The 16,313-nt window shown below is 40.0% G+C and overlaps 1 protein-coding gene across 4 annotated transcripts in view; it reads right to left on the minus strand.

Moving 5' to 3' along the window:
• ITGA6 (integrin subunit alpha 6) overlaps window positions 1–16,313 on the minus strand; it is an 85,581-nt gene that overhangs the window by 34,443 nt on the left and 34,825 nt on the right. For 3 of the 4 annotated variants that reach the window (XM_068969053.1, XM_068969051.1, XM_068969052.1), the window contains exons 2-9: window positions 12,399–12,523; window positions 10,927–11,006; window positions 9,000–9,255; window positions 7,239–7,370; window positions 3,934–4,144; window positions 3,035–3,228; window positions 2,804–2,892; window positions 1,982–2,100 (exon numbers count right to left, since the gene is read on the minus strand). In XM_068969053.1, the coding sequence (XP_068825154.1) occupies window positions 1,982–2,100; window positions 2,804–2,892; window positions 3,035–3,228; window positions 3,934–4,144; window positions 7,239–7,370; window positions 9,000–9,255; window positions 10,927–11,006; window positions 12,399–12,523 (1,206 nt within the window). Of the gene's footprint in view, window positions 1–1,981; window positions 2,101–2,803; window positions 2,893–3,034; window positions 3,229–3,933; window positions 4,145–5,237; window positions 5,355–7,238; window positions 7,371–8,999; window positions 9,256–10,926; window positions 11,007–12,398; window positions 12,524–16,313 lie in introns of all 4 variants that reach the window. The other variant, XM_068969050.1, reaches the window with a different exon arrangement.

Raw genomic sequence — 16,313 nt, forward strand, 5'->3', positions numbered from 1 at the left:
TTTTTCTCCACTTACTTTCACATCTCCCACTTTTGCCATCTGTAATGTCTCTTCTGGTTCTTAGCTTTCTCATAAAATGACTTTCATAGATCTTGCCATTTAACTAGGAGACTATTTTTCTATAGTATTTTATACCACATTATATAAATACACAGTATATTCTGTCTTTTTTTAAAGTAGTATTATCTTCAAAAGTATCCTGGTATCAATTTATTATCCCCAGGGGTTTTGGTTAGGATACTCTTTTAGATATAGATGCTACATCTATGCTTGGCATCCTTCCAGAAGAATACAGAGCAACAGCGGTACCAAGTGTACACATGACATACAGATTATTTTTCATTTAGGGTTTTGCTGTACTTCGTTGCCCATTTCTTTGAAGAGATTCTTTAGATAAAAATGACTATAAAGCCAAATAGTTTTTTAAAAAAACAAACAAAACCCAAATGGTTCATTTTCACCAACGATCAAAGAATTGCAAATTCAATCAAAAGATGAGATCACACCACAGTGGCAAAAATTAAATAGATTCATCCTGTTGGGATGGTAAAGGTGTGAGAAAATGGGCCCTCTGGTAGGTTGCTGCTGTGAGCATAAATTGCTACAACTTTTCTGTGGGTATATGTAAGGGTTTCCCAGGTGGCTCAGTGGTAAAGAATCCATCTAGCTGCCAATGCAGGCGATGAGAGTTCAATCTCTGGGTCAGGAAAATCCTCTGGAGGAGGAAATGGCTACTCACTCCAGTATTCTTGCCTTGGAAATCCCATGGACAGAGGAGCCTGGCAGGGTGCAGTCCATGTGGCTGGAGTCAGAGACTGGCTGAGTATGCATACACACACACGATCAATACAAAAATGTGCTAACCTTGATCCCAGCAATTCTATTTCTAGGAATTTTTCTTTAAAAAATTCCATTACATGGAGATATATATATACAATACATTCATCTAACACACTGTTTATAATAGCTAAAAGTCACAGACTATCTAAAAATTCCATCAACCAAGGACTCATTAAATGCGTATTATGGAATAACATTGAGCTTTTAAAAAGAATAAGATTGATATATCTGTATTAACAAGGAGAGAAAATGGAAGAGGTTAATTTTTACAAACCAGAATAGAAGACAGCAGTTATAGTATGGCTGTTTGAGGATACCCTAGAAGTGGAGAGAGACTCAAAACTATTAAAAGTTGTTTGATGGAAGGAAAGAATACTGGAAAACTTGCACTTAACTGCAATTCTGTATTAACCTTTTTTTAAAAAAAGAAAAAGAATGTGCTACTTTTTAAATTAAAAAAAAATGTTTTGCACAATTTTTCCTGGCAATTTCCAGCAGTGATGGAATTGTTGGGATAAGGCCACTGAGACACAGCTGATAGGCAAACCGCTGCAGCCTTTCTGGAGATCATTTTGGTTGAAGGAATCACAAGTCCTAAAACACACATGCCCTTCAACTTCGCAACTCACTTTTAGGAAGTTATCATAAGGAAATAATCTAGGACATGAAGAAAAGTAAGGATGCTCACCAGCTTTGTGTATTAAGGAAGTAAACCACCAAACCTGGAAAGCAACCTAACTGTCCAATGACAGTATGACAGTATGGCAGTTGTTAAATAAACTATGACCCAAAATAAACAACCCAAAAGTTGTTAAATAAACACATGACCCATGTGATGTCTCAGGCAACCGTTAACTTCATTTCAAAAAAGTACTCAACGACGGGGAAATAACCCACTATGCATTATACTCACTCACAGAAAAAGGCCACTATTCATTACAAACCAGCAAAAGCAGGTTACAAAACGATATGTACATTACAATCTCAATTTTGTTAAACATACATGTATATTCACAGGAAAAAACCTAGACTCTGCCTTTGAAGTACAGTTGTTACAAATTCCAATTCAAAAGGTCAAAAAAAACCGCAACCCTAGTGTAAGTAGATTTACCAAACAAGCTTAAAGCCAGAGATTACACACCTGAAAATAGTCACTGAATCTGAGAGGGAACCAACAGCAACATCAGGGTAGGAATTTCTATCAAGGTCCATGTTCCCAGCAATTGAATATCCAAAAAAAGGTGCTTTACCCTCAAGAACCTGAAAGGAACAGGGCATCAGAACGGACACCTGGCTACTGAGATAAGTCTTTCATTTATGCTATGAAGATAAGTCTCTTTTGAACTGAAGTTAAAGAGTTTACTTACAAATTATATTAAATCACAACTGAATTATAAATAAGTACACACATGATCAAACATTCCATGCATTTTATTTTCACAGAAGTTACCTGATTTATGGTGTATCTCAAAAGACAGAAGAGAATTTTTGATAACCTTATGTACCATATTAAGTCAATCAGTGTATTTCAAACCAGACTTCTCTTCCTGCCCTCCAAATGTCTTATTTTCCTCTAAAGCAATTTTTAGATTTTGATATCTGATTCTCTATGCAATTACAATCATCCCTTATGTCTGTCCAGTTTCATCCCTTCTTAATATGCTACTAAAGGAAATATATCACATTCTATCTCTTTATGCTGTCAGGGTAGAACAGTCTTTTCCTTTGGCTTAGTTTGATCCTTAGTTTACCAAAGAAATTTTACAATTTAAAACAAGCAGCTCATTGCATTTAAATCTGTTTACAAGCTATCTTCTAATACATTTTTTATAAAACCAAAGTTCACACTATTTTAGACTTGTAAGTAACACATGATAGTGTGAAAATTCACATTAACCTAAACAATCCATTGGAAAGAAAACTACTGAGACCTTAACTGTAGAAATCCAAGTTATCTGGTTACCTGTGTTGGTTTGGTATTTATTCCATTCGCAGATCCATGATAGATAAAAACCTTCCCCTTACCATCATAGGGTGCTCCAACTGCAATATCTGTTAACAACACCACGTTTTAACAAACGTCACATTTTAAAAGCATTCCAATACAATGTTTTAAAATAGATCATGAGGACTCACTATTTTAGACAATCACATAATCTATAAATCACGACCATTTCACAATCTATTTGTCTACCTGGGTAGCCATCTTGATTAATATCACCAATATTTTTGACTGCAATGCCAAACATAGAATCTTTGGTTCCATTAAGACGAATCGGCTTGACGTTATTCCATCTGCCTTGCTGGTTAATGTAGACATACGCTGCACCTCCAACTTCTCCACTTCTATCAAAATACTGTGGGGCTCCAATAACTATATCTTGCCACCTGAAAACATAATGAGGGGAAGAACTGTGAACCACTGGCCAAAATATCAGCAAGCTTAGAGAGAATCCCACATGAATGGGTACTAAGGACACAAAGAGATACAATAAAAAGGACCTCAAATCTGGAATTTATATCTCATCAGTTGAAGTATTTTTTTAAAAAACTAGGTAGCCTCTAATAACACCCAAAGGAAAACATCAACTGTAAGAACTTGAAGCCAGTTTCCAAGTTACATCTATAGTGCAGAGAGCCTCCCAGTAAAGATTCCACTCCCTTCCACCTTTGACCTTCTACCAAAGACCCAGATTGGCACTATCAACCAGAGACCTTTGTATCAACTTTGTCACCAATCCCTACTTTCAAGAGGACATTCTGGCTGCTCCAAAATCCCCTTAAGAAACCACAGAACAGAACCACGTAGCTGTCATTTTTTTTTTTTTTTAGTTAAATTTTAATTCTCACAGACCCATGATCCTAGGACATAGTAAAAACTGAAGCCTGAAAATGTAATCCTACACCCTAGAGAGGGTAATGAATGTCTGCTACCAAAATATAAGTGAGGAAGACTGATGGGATGGTAAAAATTTGGCAGCGGAAATATTCTTTCCATCAACTAACCTGGAAGGGTATTTCCTCTCAACACCTATAGAAGCCAGAGCAGCAATGAGTTCTTTGCAAATGTAAAATAACCTCAGAGGCTCTTACCCGTCTTTGTTGAGGTCCACCACTGCCACGTCATAGCCAAATGAAGAAGCCAGCCCTTCCCCATCAAATATGTGCTCAGGGAGAAGGTGTGCAGACTTCAGGTCTCTTTTAAGCAAAACCACAGCTCCACTATGATTGGCTCTAGGAGCACCGGATACAAAAGTGATCTCATCTTTGGAAACAATACCTTTCCCTGAGTCCAAAGAAAAGCCTAGAAAAACAAAACATGGTACTTATCAACTCTGTTTTTCAGGAGGTATCTAACAGTGGTTACTTCATCACTACCTTTCGTTTCCCACCACTCTCCTTCTGACCCTCCCCACAAGCTATCATATCTATGATAAGAATTACAGCACCAAGAGATGTGACTCAAGCACAAAATAGTAGGTGTTTCCCTGTTAAGGTATTTAAAGAAAAGCACCTGTGCTAGTTAGCATTTGTGTAACTTCAATCATGAAGCATACATGCTACTTAAGAATCAGTTCAAACTCCATTCCAATACTGAAACTGCTGTAAAAGGAGATCAAGCTAGATACTAAATTATCAAGGGAAAGTTACATCCTGTACACCAAGATGCAACCTGACATAGCATAATTGAGTGCCTATGGGTCTTGCTATAATGCAGTGATTAGTTAACTTCTATATTCATCAATCTCTCTGGTCATCAGGCAATAAAAGAATGCTAACAACATTAATATACCACAGCCAGCATTTTACTCCTTAGGGCCAACTTAGTTCTCAGACAGAAACATGCAAACAAAATCATGACTGATGAGATTTGAGAACCTAGCGTAAACAACAGAGGTGAGCAAGCTGTCATCCGTATCAATTACACACTTGTTCGGAGGGCAGAAAAACATTAGAAACCTCATCATAAAGCATCAGGTAGGATGTGAGATTACCAACTGAGGTTAAATGGCAAGCAGACACAAATGTCCACGCATCAAAATTGTCCAAATAAAGCAAACCTTCCTATGTGAAGATGAGGCAGATGCAGAATACTATAAGCTCACCCTTTTAATTGGGTTTTGTTTACGAAAAGCATCACCACTACTGTTGCAGTTCTCAAATTGTGAAGTGAGTTGAAAAACAGGAAGAGCTACAAGTTTAGAAAGAAGACACAATTGAATCCAGCTCTGGAAGCCATTCTGGCTGCAGAGCCTCAACCATGGCATGCTTTTTGTGTGTGCTTCACTTGAAATGAAATAGAAAATAAAAAGATTTACGCTCTGTATGGATCAAAAAAAAAATTCTTAAATGACCATGACCAAGACCATTTATTTGTCATCTCAGAGGTCACAAACCTAGGTAGCTATTCATCATCACATCAGGGGATGTGTCGGGCTGCTCCCTGGGAGGCTGTGTTTTATAAACAAACTGATCGGGATCTGTATAGGAAACGCTGGTCAAAAACAGCAGGCCTGTACACATGCATGGGACAGAAGAGATTGAAGAAAAAGCAATTATGCTTGGTAAGAGGCACACTGGCTACTGCCGTGCTCGCAATGATGAGGCCACCGCTGCATCCGGCAAGCCACCCTCTTTGCCAGCTTCCAAACCTCACGCAGATCATTTCCCTCCTAAAACCTGCTGATTTTTTTGAAATGACAGATGCACAGACAGCCAAAATGTAGCAGTAGAAATGTGGCACTATTCTCTCCACCCCGACCCAGTACCCGCTTTTGAGGAAATCCATTCTGAAAGTGGCAAATGTGTTTAATAAAAAAAGTTTAATAGTTTCATGTGTTCCACTAAGATACTAAGATAAAATCCATGGGCATCTATCTTAGGAACGAAAGTGTTGGCTTCTTGACCAGAGCCATTAAACTGAAATGGCATAAACTAATCCCTAAGTAACTCATTTGAAGAGGTTTTCTGTTAAAATTTATTCAAATAAAATATTGGCTTATTGATAGTATTAATATTTACCTTGAAAATAATTTTACCCTGGAAAATCCTATTTAATAATTAAGACTGCAAACCACTCAGCCCTGTGTTCCCCTCCTGTCCTGCAAAGCCGCTGACAGCATTCACATACCCAGCTGCTTCCCACCCTGTCCCAATCATTTTCATGAGCATTTCTTCCCTTGGCTGGGGGATTACTAATTGTGTAACCTTGGACTAGGAAATTTCCCTCAGTCACAGGGATTTTTTCGCCCATCAGCAAAAGGAAAATAATACTTATTTTACAATATAGTTGGAAAGAACAAATAAAACCTATAAAGTAGTAAGTAAGAGTGTGTGATTTATAGCATACAGTAGGTGCTTAACAAGTGGTAAGTATAAGTTTTCTCCATTCTATGTCTTCACATCAAGTTTTTAATTTAGGGGTGGGGGAGTTTCTGAAAAGTTTTTTTTAATTAACAGTATTGTTCATACATATCTATATAATTAGAACAATTTTTAAAGAATATGTTTACTAATACCTTGTTTAGAATTATTTTTAGATCTACACCCATTTTTCCCCCCTTTAACCTTCCATTGTTCTAGTAAGATCTCCAGCATATGGTACTTCTCTATTTTAAAAAAGAATAGGATACTATTTAGATTTAGTAGATTTTTTACATTTTTTCCAAGAATTACACAGTAATTATTCTTTATGTCAACTCATACCAAGAATTAAAGCTTTTAAAAGCCTTTGTGTAATTACCATAATGCACATGAATAATTTAGGACACCCATTAGTAACGCAAACAAGCGTCAGGAGTTAAGGAATTGGCACTTAGACCACAATCTGGGTGTCCTCGGAGCTGCTTTAGCAGTGCGGCTCTGGCTCGGCTGGAAAGCCCCCGTGCCACCCGCCAGGGGCCTTGTGACAATCCAGAAGCAAGGCCAACCCTTGGAGAGGGGCAGTCACAGAGGATAGACCTGGAGGTCCTGACCTGCCACTTAAGAGTAACTTCATAAATGCAGCTCTTCAAGAGTATCTCTCCGAAAAGAGACCCTGAAGGGAGAGGAAGACAACTCGGCCTCTTGCTTACAAGCATGCATTGTGTCACGGCTGCATGGACCACCTGGTGAGGGTTACAGAAGTGGACGGTGGCTCAGGAAACAGACCTCCAGGCAGGACAGAAGGTTTTAGGAGACAGCAGGTTTCCTCCTGCTTTGAGGCAGCTCGGGTCAGATACCCCAAGTATCAGTCAAAATACCTCAGGGATCACCAAGCTCTAAACTCCACTAAATGCAGCCACAGGCCCCCAGCCCCAGTCTGGCCCTTTCTCAGCCTCGCAGTCCAGGGTCCTGTGACAGCAGCGTCACACAGAGGCATCTGAGGAGGCAGGCACGGCATCTACTCTCACGCCTACCTAAGTAACTGTTAGCAGGAACAGGAACTAGACTTTCATCATGATCAGTCTCTCCACCAACTTCATAAGGCCCATCTTCAAAGATGTTCATGTCAAAAAAAGTGTTATTCTTTTGCTCTACGCGAACAATCCCTAAAAGAATGAAATGGTAAAAAAGAAAAAAAAATGAAGATGAAACAAAATAAAATAGATGGTTCTAATAAACATTCCTGATGTTATCATTAAGTTCAGAAAGAAAAGTTTGGAGGGACAAAAGGCAAAAGGTGACTTTTGAGGTTATTAAAGTTAAAAAATCCTGTTTGTGTAGATTTTTACATCAAACAAAACTGTTCTAGTAATAAAAAAAATGCACACGTGTTTTCATGAATTATCTTTGTAATGCCATGAAAATGGAATTATAGATGGAAAATGGAATGCTTAATTAACTAAACCTACAGAAAACTCTTTAATTATATGAACCTGATATATTTTATATTTTCTATAATCCTAAATCAATTTACCTTCTCTACTATGGTGTGAAAGCAAGATTAGTATTTTGATATTTTCTTCCAATCATTTTTAACCAGAGATTTTAAATCTTCAAAAAATTTTCAGACCTAATCATTGAAAAGAGAATATCTCACATAATAAGTCTACTATATGATTTTTTTTTAAAGTGGTAACATTTTAAGTCAGCATTTACAAAGCAGGCAAGATGTATTTCCCACAAATTAAAACATACATAATTGGTGGGTGTTTTTAGTTTGTTTTACCATGTATGCCATCTCTTGCTAAAATAAAACTATTTCTAAATTCTGTGTGTTATTAGGTCAAGATAACCCAACAAATGCTGCTATGCGGAAGATTCAGCTGAGGGTGGGTAGCCTGAGGAAATTATTCCCAAAGGTTGCTATGAATGACATACCCAGGAAGGTGTTCAAGGACCATTCCTAACAGAAATCAAAACTCGGAAATTTCTGAATGAACAATGAAAAATTTTCCCAATGTTTTTCCGACTATACAAAATGTTAGAACATAGGATTTATTACAGTAAATTTCTTCCCCAAAAATCTTATTTCTGAATCAGATGTATTACTCTTCGCTATGAATTAGAATCAGGTAAATTGTCCTTTATAATAGAGCGGTTTTCTACATCTGCTTAATTTCTTCAGAAGTTGAACTTTTATTACGGGGGCACTGACCGTGTTCCTCCAGGCAAAAAATGTGATGTCGTGCCCTTCACCTACATCTTGAAATTATTTAAACAATATCATTCAACAACCTTTCCACAAGTTATCTGCAATCATCTCAAAATTTCCTAATTTCTTATCTGTCTTTCTAACTACCCTGCTTTATTAGCAAAACATAGCCCGAGTAATACATGACTAAAGAAATGTCTGTTATCAATATAATATTATTTGTATACAACACCACTCAATTCTTCTCAGTTTTCAGATCCCTATGTTAAAATTAAAACTTTCAATTTCATCAGACAAGCAAATACAAAACAGCAAAAACTAATGCTAACTATATTTTTACAAAAGGAAGTTAATTAGTTATATGAATGTAAATTGCTGGCAGAGGGAAAAAAATCTTAGAACAGAGATTTTGACTATTGTTTTTAAAAATCAGAATTAAGATATTTTAATAATCCTACTCTACTTCTATAATATAAACATGCCTTATGACATTCTGTTTTAACTTAAAATGTACTAAATCACGGTGCATAGGCAGAAATTATACAGTCATTCTAATCTCCATTTCTATAAATATATGGCATACCTTTCCAGTTATAAGTGCCTGGGGCTCCAAACGCAATGTAATGGAAGTCTTTAGTAAAAGTAGCTGCTACACCTTGCTGGCAAGAACCAAATTTTTCATGACCTCTCAATCGGCCATCACAAAAACTCCAGTCTCCTCCATCCATATCATCTTCAATCCTGAGATTCTGACTTAGGACGTAGCACCTTCCAAAGATGTCTCGGGATTCCTGCTTTGTATTAACATGTTGTCTTTTTTCATATCGATGAGCACACGTCTGCAAGCAGATGAATAAAGTAGCCCACATGTGTTGGCAAACCTGAAGTTTTTCATTGCAAACCAATGGAATTGTCAACAATCAAGAGGTTAATTCTAAATGGGATGTTAAATGTGTCCTCATCCTGAGAGTAGGCCAGAAAACCAGCAAATGTTCCCCAAAGTTGAAAGAAAGAGACCATTATCCAGCACAGGACTTCTGTCTTATCGTCACCCAGAGAATAATGCTGCAATCTAAATATTGAAGGCCAATCTGTTATCCCCTGGAGAAGGAAATGGTAACCCACCCCAGTATTCTTGCCTGGGAAATGCCATGGACAGAGGAGCCTAGCAGGCTACAGTCCATGCGGGCGCAAAAGAGTCAGATATGACTTAGTGGGACTTCCCAGGTGGCGCCAGTGGTAAAGAACCTGCCTGCTAATGCAGGAAACATAAGAGACGCAGGTTTGATCCCTAGGTCAGGAGGATTCCCTGGAGGGCATGGCAACCCACTCTAGTATTCTTGTCTGGAGAATCCCATGGACAGAGGAGACTGGCGGGCTACAGTCCGTAGGGTCACACCGGACTGAAGCAGCTTAGCACACATGCACATACACATGACTCAGTGTTTAAACAACAACAATCTGCAATTCACAGGCAATTTACTTGTAAATTTACCTGTCACATAAACAATGGGAAACACCTTATTTAATCTCAATTTAATTGGCTTTTAGTGGCTACATAAACCTTCGTATCAGTATGTTCACGAAAAGAAGGAACATGTTCCAGAGGAGAGAAATCATGGACATATTTTCCCAAGAACTGGCCTAAAACAAAGGCATTTTCCTTTTATCCATACTATTTCCTCACAATCAATCCTATCTTAACTTATCCTTTAAACTCTGAGATTAAGTTTATTTTAAAAGGCAGAGAAAAATCATACTGCCGGGAGAGACTAAATAAACTCTAATTTTCACATATGGGTATTCATGGCCACCCTCCATATAACACAGGCTGAAAACACAATGTCCAAGTCAATATCCTATAATGCATCTCCTTAAATGTAAAAATTCAATACTTGGTAAAATTCTCATTTTTCTCAAAATTCTACATAAATTTGTTACAGCAACCAGATTTTGAAAGAGACAGAAAGAACGTCATGATCCAGTCTGGCACCTCCAAGGCCACCTAACACATTCCATCGAACAACCCTTTTTTCTTGGCTACCACTTCTATCTGAAGTAGCCCAGAAACTAAAGAGTTTAAAATGATCTGATCCTTACTTTGCATGACCATTCCCATATTTTTGTAACTCATCTATAATAGCTACATAGTTCCTAGGACAAAAACCATGTAAAGTTTTGCTTTGGTTTTTCAAGACGACCTAAAGTTGTAGGGACATTCAGTAAAGGCTTTTAAGTAAGTTTTTTGGATCTAAACGTTCTAAGGAAAAGCAGCTTGTAGAGCTGTCGAACATGACTGAGAGACTTCACTTTCACTTTTCACTTTCATGCATTGGAGAAGGAAATGACAACCCACTCCAGTACTCTTGCCTGGAGAATCCCAGGGATGGGGGAGCCTGGTGGGCTGCCATCTATGGGGTCGCACAGAGTCAGACACGACTGATGTGACTTAGCAGCAGCAGCGCACAATGGGCACTCAGCGCAGAACGGACACATCTCCGTATACTTACCACAACTTTGCCGCCTGGACCCTGGCTTTGGACAGTGACTCCCATCCACTGATCTTCCTTGCTTTCCGATGAAGGGTCAGCTGCGGAGAAAGCAGCATAGGTCACACACACACACACACACACACAGAGCTACGACTTCAAAGCTACTGCAACACGCCATGAACCAATTATGAGCAAAATGTAAGAAACAGCTTCTAAACTGCCTTGACTCCAAGTCTAACTACTTAGTAAGTGCAGTTACTCAATCCATAAAAATTACTTTCCATCTTAAGGAAACAGGTGAGTGGTTATTGGTATGAATGTTTCACTAAATTCTTTACATAAAGTATATAATTCTACCTGGTGGCCCTTCACCTTCTCTGACACCCAGAGTCCCAAGAACAGAAATGACCATCCAAACTAACAAAAAGGGAGTTACTTCTCTACATACCCTCAAATTTGTTACATGATAGCTTGAACTTTGCTTTTCTTTACTGGAGATGGGAAAACAAGGCCTCAGATCCACTTTCTATCTTTCTATTGATGAAAAAAAGGAAAACGATATATTTATTTTTACCTCCTCCTTCCAAAAAAGAGAGAGGGAAACCAAAAATCTCACCGTGTGCTCTTCAGTATCAATTTGAGCCTACTGTATATCCCTACAACCAAAATTTTGCCTTCCTTAATGAGAAGGCAGGCATGATTTTCAATTCTGAATCATTACGAAAACTTCAAAATTAAACAACTTTAGGTAGGCAGAAAGAAAAATGCCAAAATGTTAAATACATAGGGATTATCTCTACATTATTGGTGGGTTTGGGTTTTTCTTTATAGTTCAATACCATTTACAGATTTTTCACAATTAACATATATTATTTTCCAATCAGTTAAAAAAAATTTGTTGCTAAAAAGATTTTAAAAAAAACACACAAGAGAAGAACATAAACATGAAGCTGCAAATCTGCGTCGACCAAGAACGCCAAAATAGGTTTGGTTGCAGCTTCTCAGGACACTAATTGCTCTGCCCACCACACAGTCTATACAAAACAAGCCTCTGAGACAACAGGGAAATTTTATCCATGTTGTCCAGCTCTCATTTTAGAGAGATCTTATATTTAACAGCCTTTCTCCCTAATATTTTAACAGCAAATGAGAACTTTTGGCTGCTGAGTACAGGATACACATTCTATTTTCTGAACAATTTTTCAACAGTCTCCTGTAGAACCTCAACACATCACTAGGTGGCAACATCAATACACCATACCAGTTTGGAAACCAGGGTTGGGGAGACAGCAAAAACAGGGCAGCCAAAGTGACTTAAAAAAGTAAATGTTCACAGGGCAAGCAAGAAACAGTCAAGGCCCAGGCAATTAAGAGAGGCCTTCTCTCCAAGAATAAATGCTTGTCCCCCTCTTTCCTTCCTCTTGGAAAGGGCAAGTGGGATACAGGTTGAGTTGGCCAAGGGAACACCGAGCAAGTCCAAAAGAACACACCATCGTTATCAAATTCAATTCGTGTGCACGGCCCCCGGGAGGTGATGTCGCAGCTGTACAAGCCTCCTGTTCTGTTGGCCTTCTGCAGCGGAAGGGCCACGGCGCGGGGAGCCCCCACGAGCAATCTGTTGACGAAACAGAGAATTTGGAGATTTGAGCTGAATATGCATTTAACACTTAGAGTCAGAGCCAAGAGATACAGGAATTATTCTCTTGTCAAAAAGCCGCCTAATTCTCTGCCAGTTTAGGTGGTGAGGGAGAACAAAAGCAGAGCCCTGTGACATACAAACAAAGATGCAAGTAAAGCACAAGAAAAGGGGTTGTTGAAACAGGTGAAAGACACGCCCGTCTCTCACAGAATCAGCAGCTCTCTGCTGGGCACGAGTCTGGTGTTTTAGAAGGCACTTTCCACAGAGCTTGCTCCCTACACCTAAGCCAAGGACATCACAAGGAACTCAGACAAAACAAACACTCCCTCGCTGGGGGAGAAAAATGGTCACATTAAACTGAAATGATAACACATCTGTTTCTAACACTGTGTCTTCTTAGGGTGGGGGTGCAGGGTTCAAAGGTAATTTTTGAATATCCCCCAGGTTTCCAGTTTATATACTGTTTAGTTGATTAAACCAGGCGGCCACTGGACTGAGGCGGGTCTAAGGCTATGGCAGCCTATGGAAGCAAACTGAAATCCCAGCCTGCAAACGTCTCAAGGTTACAAAACCAAACCCAAGGGCAACCGGTAGCAAACAGGCACCCAGACGGTAAGCCAATGGAATCACTTCCTCGCTTTGCTTCCTTCCTGTCCTTACTTTCTGTGTCTTTCCCTGCTCCTGCTGGTTCGACACTGCCAGGTTTGCACTGATTTCTACTCAAATAAACTTGTCAAGTTTTTAACATGCCTCAGTTTACCTTTTAACAATATAGATTTGGAACCAAATCTTTGCCCGAGATACACCTCAACCGAATTACTGTTTTGTAGCCTCTTTCTGCATCAATTCTCACTTTCTGGCACTTGGTCCTCTTGACAAGCTCCTCTTCTTTCATCCAATCACTCTCCACCAAGGATTCAGGGATGGTCTGAGAGTACCTTCCATGCAGTAGGCACCACAATGTTCCCTCTCCCCTCCCGCTTCAGGGTTCCTGCCATCTCCAGTAAGAGAGGCTGCTAAGCTAAACCCACAATCCTTAAAAGCTGACTGCTTCTCAGCCAATGGGATCGTTAAAGACTCGCTATCTTTTTGCTGTGTTCTTTTGCTAATGTCTTTTTTATTTCATTGAAGGATAATTGTTTTACAGAATTTTGTTGTTTTCTGTCAAACCTCAACATGAATCAGCCATAGGTATACATATATCCCCTCCCTGTTGAACCTCTCTCCTATCTCCCTCCCCATCTGACCCCTCTAGATTGATACAGAGCCCCTTTTGAGTTTCCTGAGCCATACAGCAAATTCCTGTTGGCTATCTATTTTACATATGGTAATGTAAGTTTCCATGTTACTCTTTCCATACATCTCACCCTCTCCTCCCCTCTCTCTGTGTCCACAGTCTATTCTCTATGTCTGTTTCTCCACTGCTGCCCTGTAAGTAAATTCTTCAGTACCATCTTTCTAGATTTCGTATATGTGCATTAGAATACAATATTTATCTTTCTCTTTCTAACTCACTTCACTCTGTATGATAGGTTCTAGGTTCATTCACCTCATCAGAACGGACTCAAATGCGTTCCTTTTTTTGGCCTAGTATTATTCCATTATGTATATGTACCATAACTTCTTTACCCATTCATCTGACAATGGGCATCTAGGATGCTTCCATGTTCTAGCTATTGTAAATAGTGCTACAATGAACAATGGGATACAAGTGTCTTTTTCAGCCCCGGTTTCCTCAGGGTTTATGCCTAGGAGTGGGGTTACTGGGTCATATGGTGGTTTTATTCCTAGTTTTTTAAGGAATCTCCATACCATCTTCCATAGTGATTATATCAATTTACATTCCCACCAACAGTGCAACAGCGGTTTCCTTTTCTCCACACCCTCTCCAGCATTTATTGTTTGTAGACTTTTTGATGAAGGCCATTCTGACAAGTGTGAGGTGATATCTCATTGTGCTTTTGATCTGCATTTCTCTAGTAATGACATGTTGAGCATCTTTTCATGTGTTTTTTGGCCATCTGTATGTCTTGTTTGTAGAAACGTCTGTTTAGGTCTTTGGGCTGCTGCTGCTAAGTCACTTCAGTCGTGTCCGACTCTGTGCGACCCCACAGACGGCAGCCCACCAGGCTCCCCCCTCCCTGGGATTCTCCAGGCAAGAACACTGGAGTGGGTTGCCATTTCCTTCTCCAATGCGTGAAAGTAAAAAGTTAAAGTGAAGTCGCTCAGTCGTGTATGACTCTTCACGACCCCATGGACTGCAGCCTACCAGGCTCCTCCATCCATGGGATTTTCCAGGCAAGAGTACTGGAGTGGGGTGCCATTGCCTTCTAATGTCTTTTAATTACCATCAGTTTTACAGTCTTTGGGGTCTGGCTAACTAACTGACAACAAGGAAAAGAAACAAAGAGAAAAGGACGTACACCGGACCTGGAAAGAGAGAAACAGAGCTGAAAGAGCAACCAGGCTAGAGCTGGGAAAAACGGCTGGGAACGCAAATGTAAACCAACAGCCAACTCCCAAAACAGAAAAGCCAATCCTGGCCTTCAGGAAACTCGTAACTCTCAGATGCAAATAACAAAAAGTAAGACAAATAAAACATCACCCTCTCCGGGCTCAACGACAGGCCTTACAGCTTTTGTCTTTGCTACGATCCCAATAAATGATTTAACACATTTTCTTTTAAAACCAATGCAGTGCAGTGGGTGCAACGGAATAAAAATGCAGAGAAAACAGAGAGGGGTGCCAGACTCTGCCAGGGAGAGCCAGTGAAGCGGACCTTACAGAACACTGGCAGACTCACTCACACGTGAGCACGGGGCCCTAGCACCATCCTTCCCCCCAGCCCCTCGGATGGCAGCACCATCAGCCGCTACCTCCAATCCGCCCAGCATTTACAGGACGAAGGAGCACACTCGGTACAGAACTGGAACAGACACTGGACTGGGCAGGACTTCTGGGCAGAGCAAGGCCAAGGGCTCCTATCCCACACCTATTTCGTTAACATCATCCTTGCCTGATCCCAGGGGTTCAGACCAAGAGCTGCAAGGTGAACTAGCCTAGACCCTGTGAGTGGACAAGTTCAATGACTCAGCAAGGGTGAAGATGGAACCCTGTCCAGGTACTGGGAGGGATAAGCAAACTGCTGGGATCAGAAGCACAGGATGTGGGCACCAGAAGCACTGGAAAAATGTGTTCAGCCTCTAACTCTACAGATGAGCCAACAGAGGCTTTTGGGAGGAGGGCAAGTACTCTGCCCGTAAGGTCTCATAGGTAGCTGAGAGTCAGGAAAAAAACTACTTTGGAGCCATGTTCTCTCCATTCCTTTAAATTGCTTCCTAGGAAATAAAACCCAGGATTTTTCAGGTGTTTACAGTCTAGCTGGAAGGGCAAAACCTACACAAGTGAAATATTGAAACAAGACCGGTTTCCTTTCCTGGCAGATTTAAGACCAATTCAGAAAGGGTGAGGGAAGGCGGAGCATTTTTGCAGCTGGGTGGGGTGAAGGTCCGGAGGAGATTTCCTATAAAGGTAATGATGACTCCAAGGGAAAGGCGAGAAAGAGCAGGCCAGGAGTTCCAAGGTTATTACAGTGTATCTTCTCTGACCACTTCCTCTCCTCATCCCCACCCAAGGAGCCTGGCAAGCTACCCCAAAGGCAGGTATTGGGCTTGTTATTTCCCGTTGACCCTTGCTCATTCGTTCATTTATTCATTTCACAAACATTTAAGAGCCTCCTAGGATGAGTAAGAATTGCCCCCTCTCC

Source organism: Capricornis sumatraensis, chromosome 3 (assembly GCF_032405125.1).
Source record: "Capricornis sumatraensis isolate serow.1 chromosome 3, serow.2, whole genome shotgun sequence".
NCBI lineage: Eukaryota > Metazoa > Chordata > Mammalia > Artiodactyla > Bovidae > Capricornis > Capricornis sumatraensis.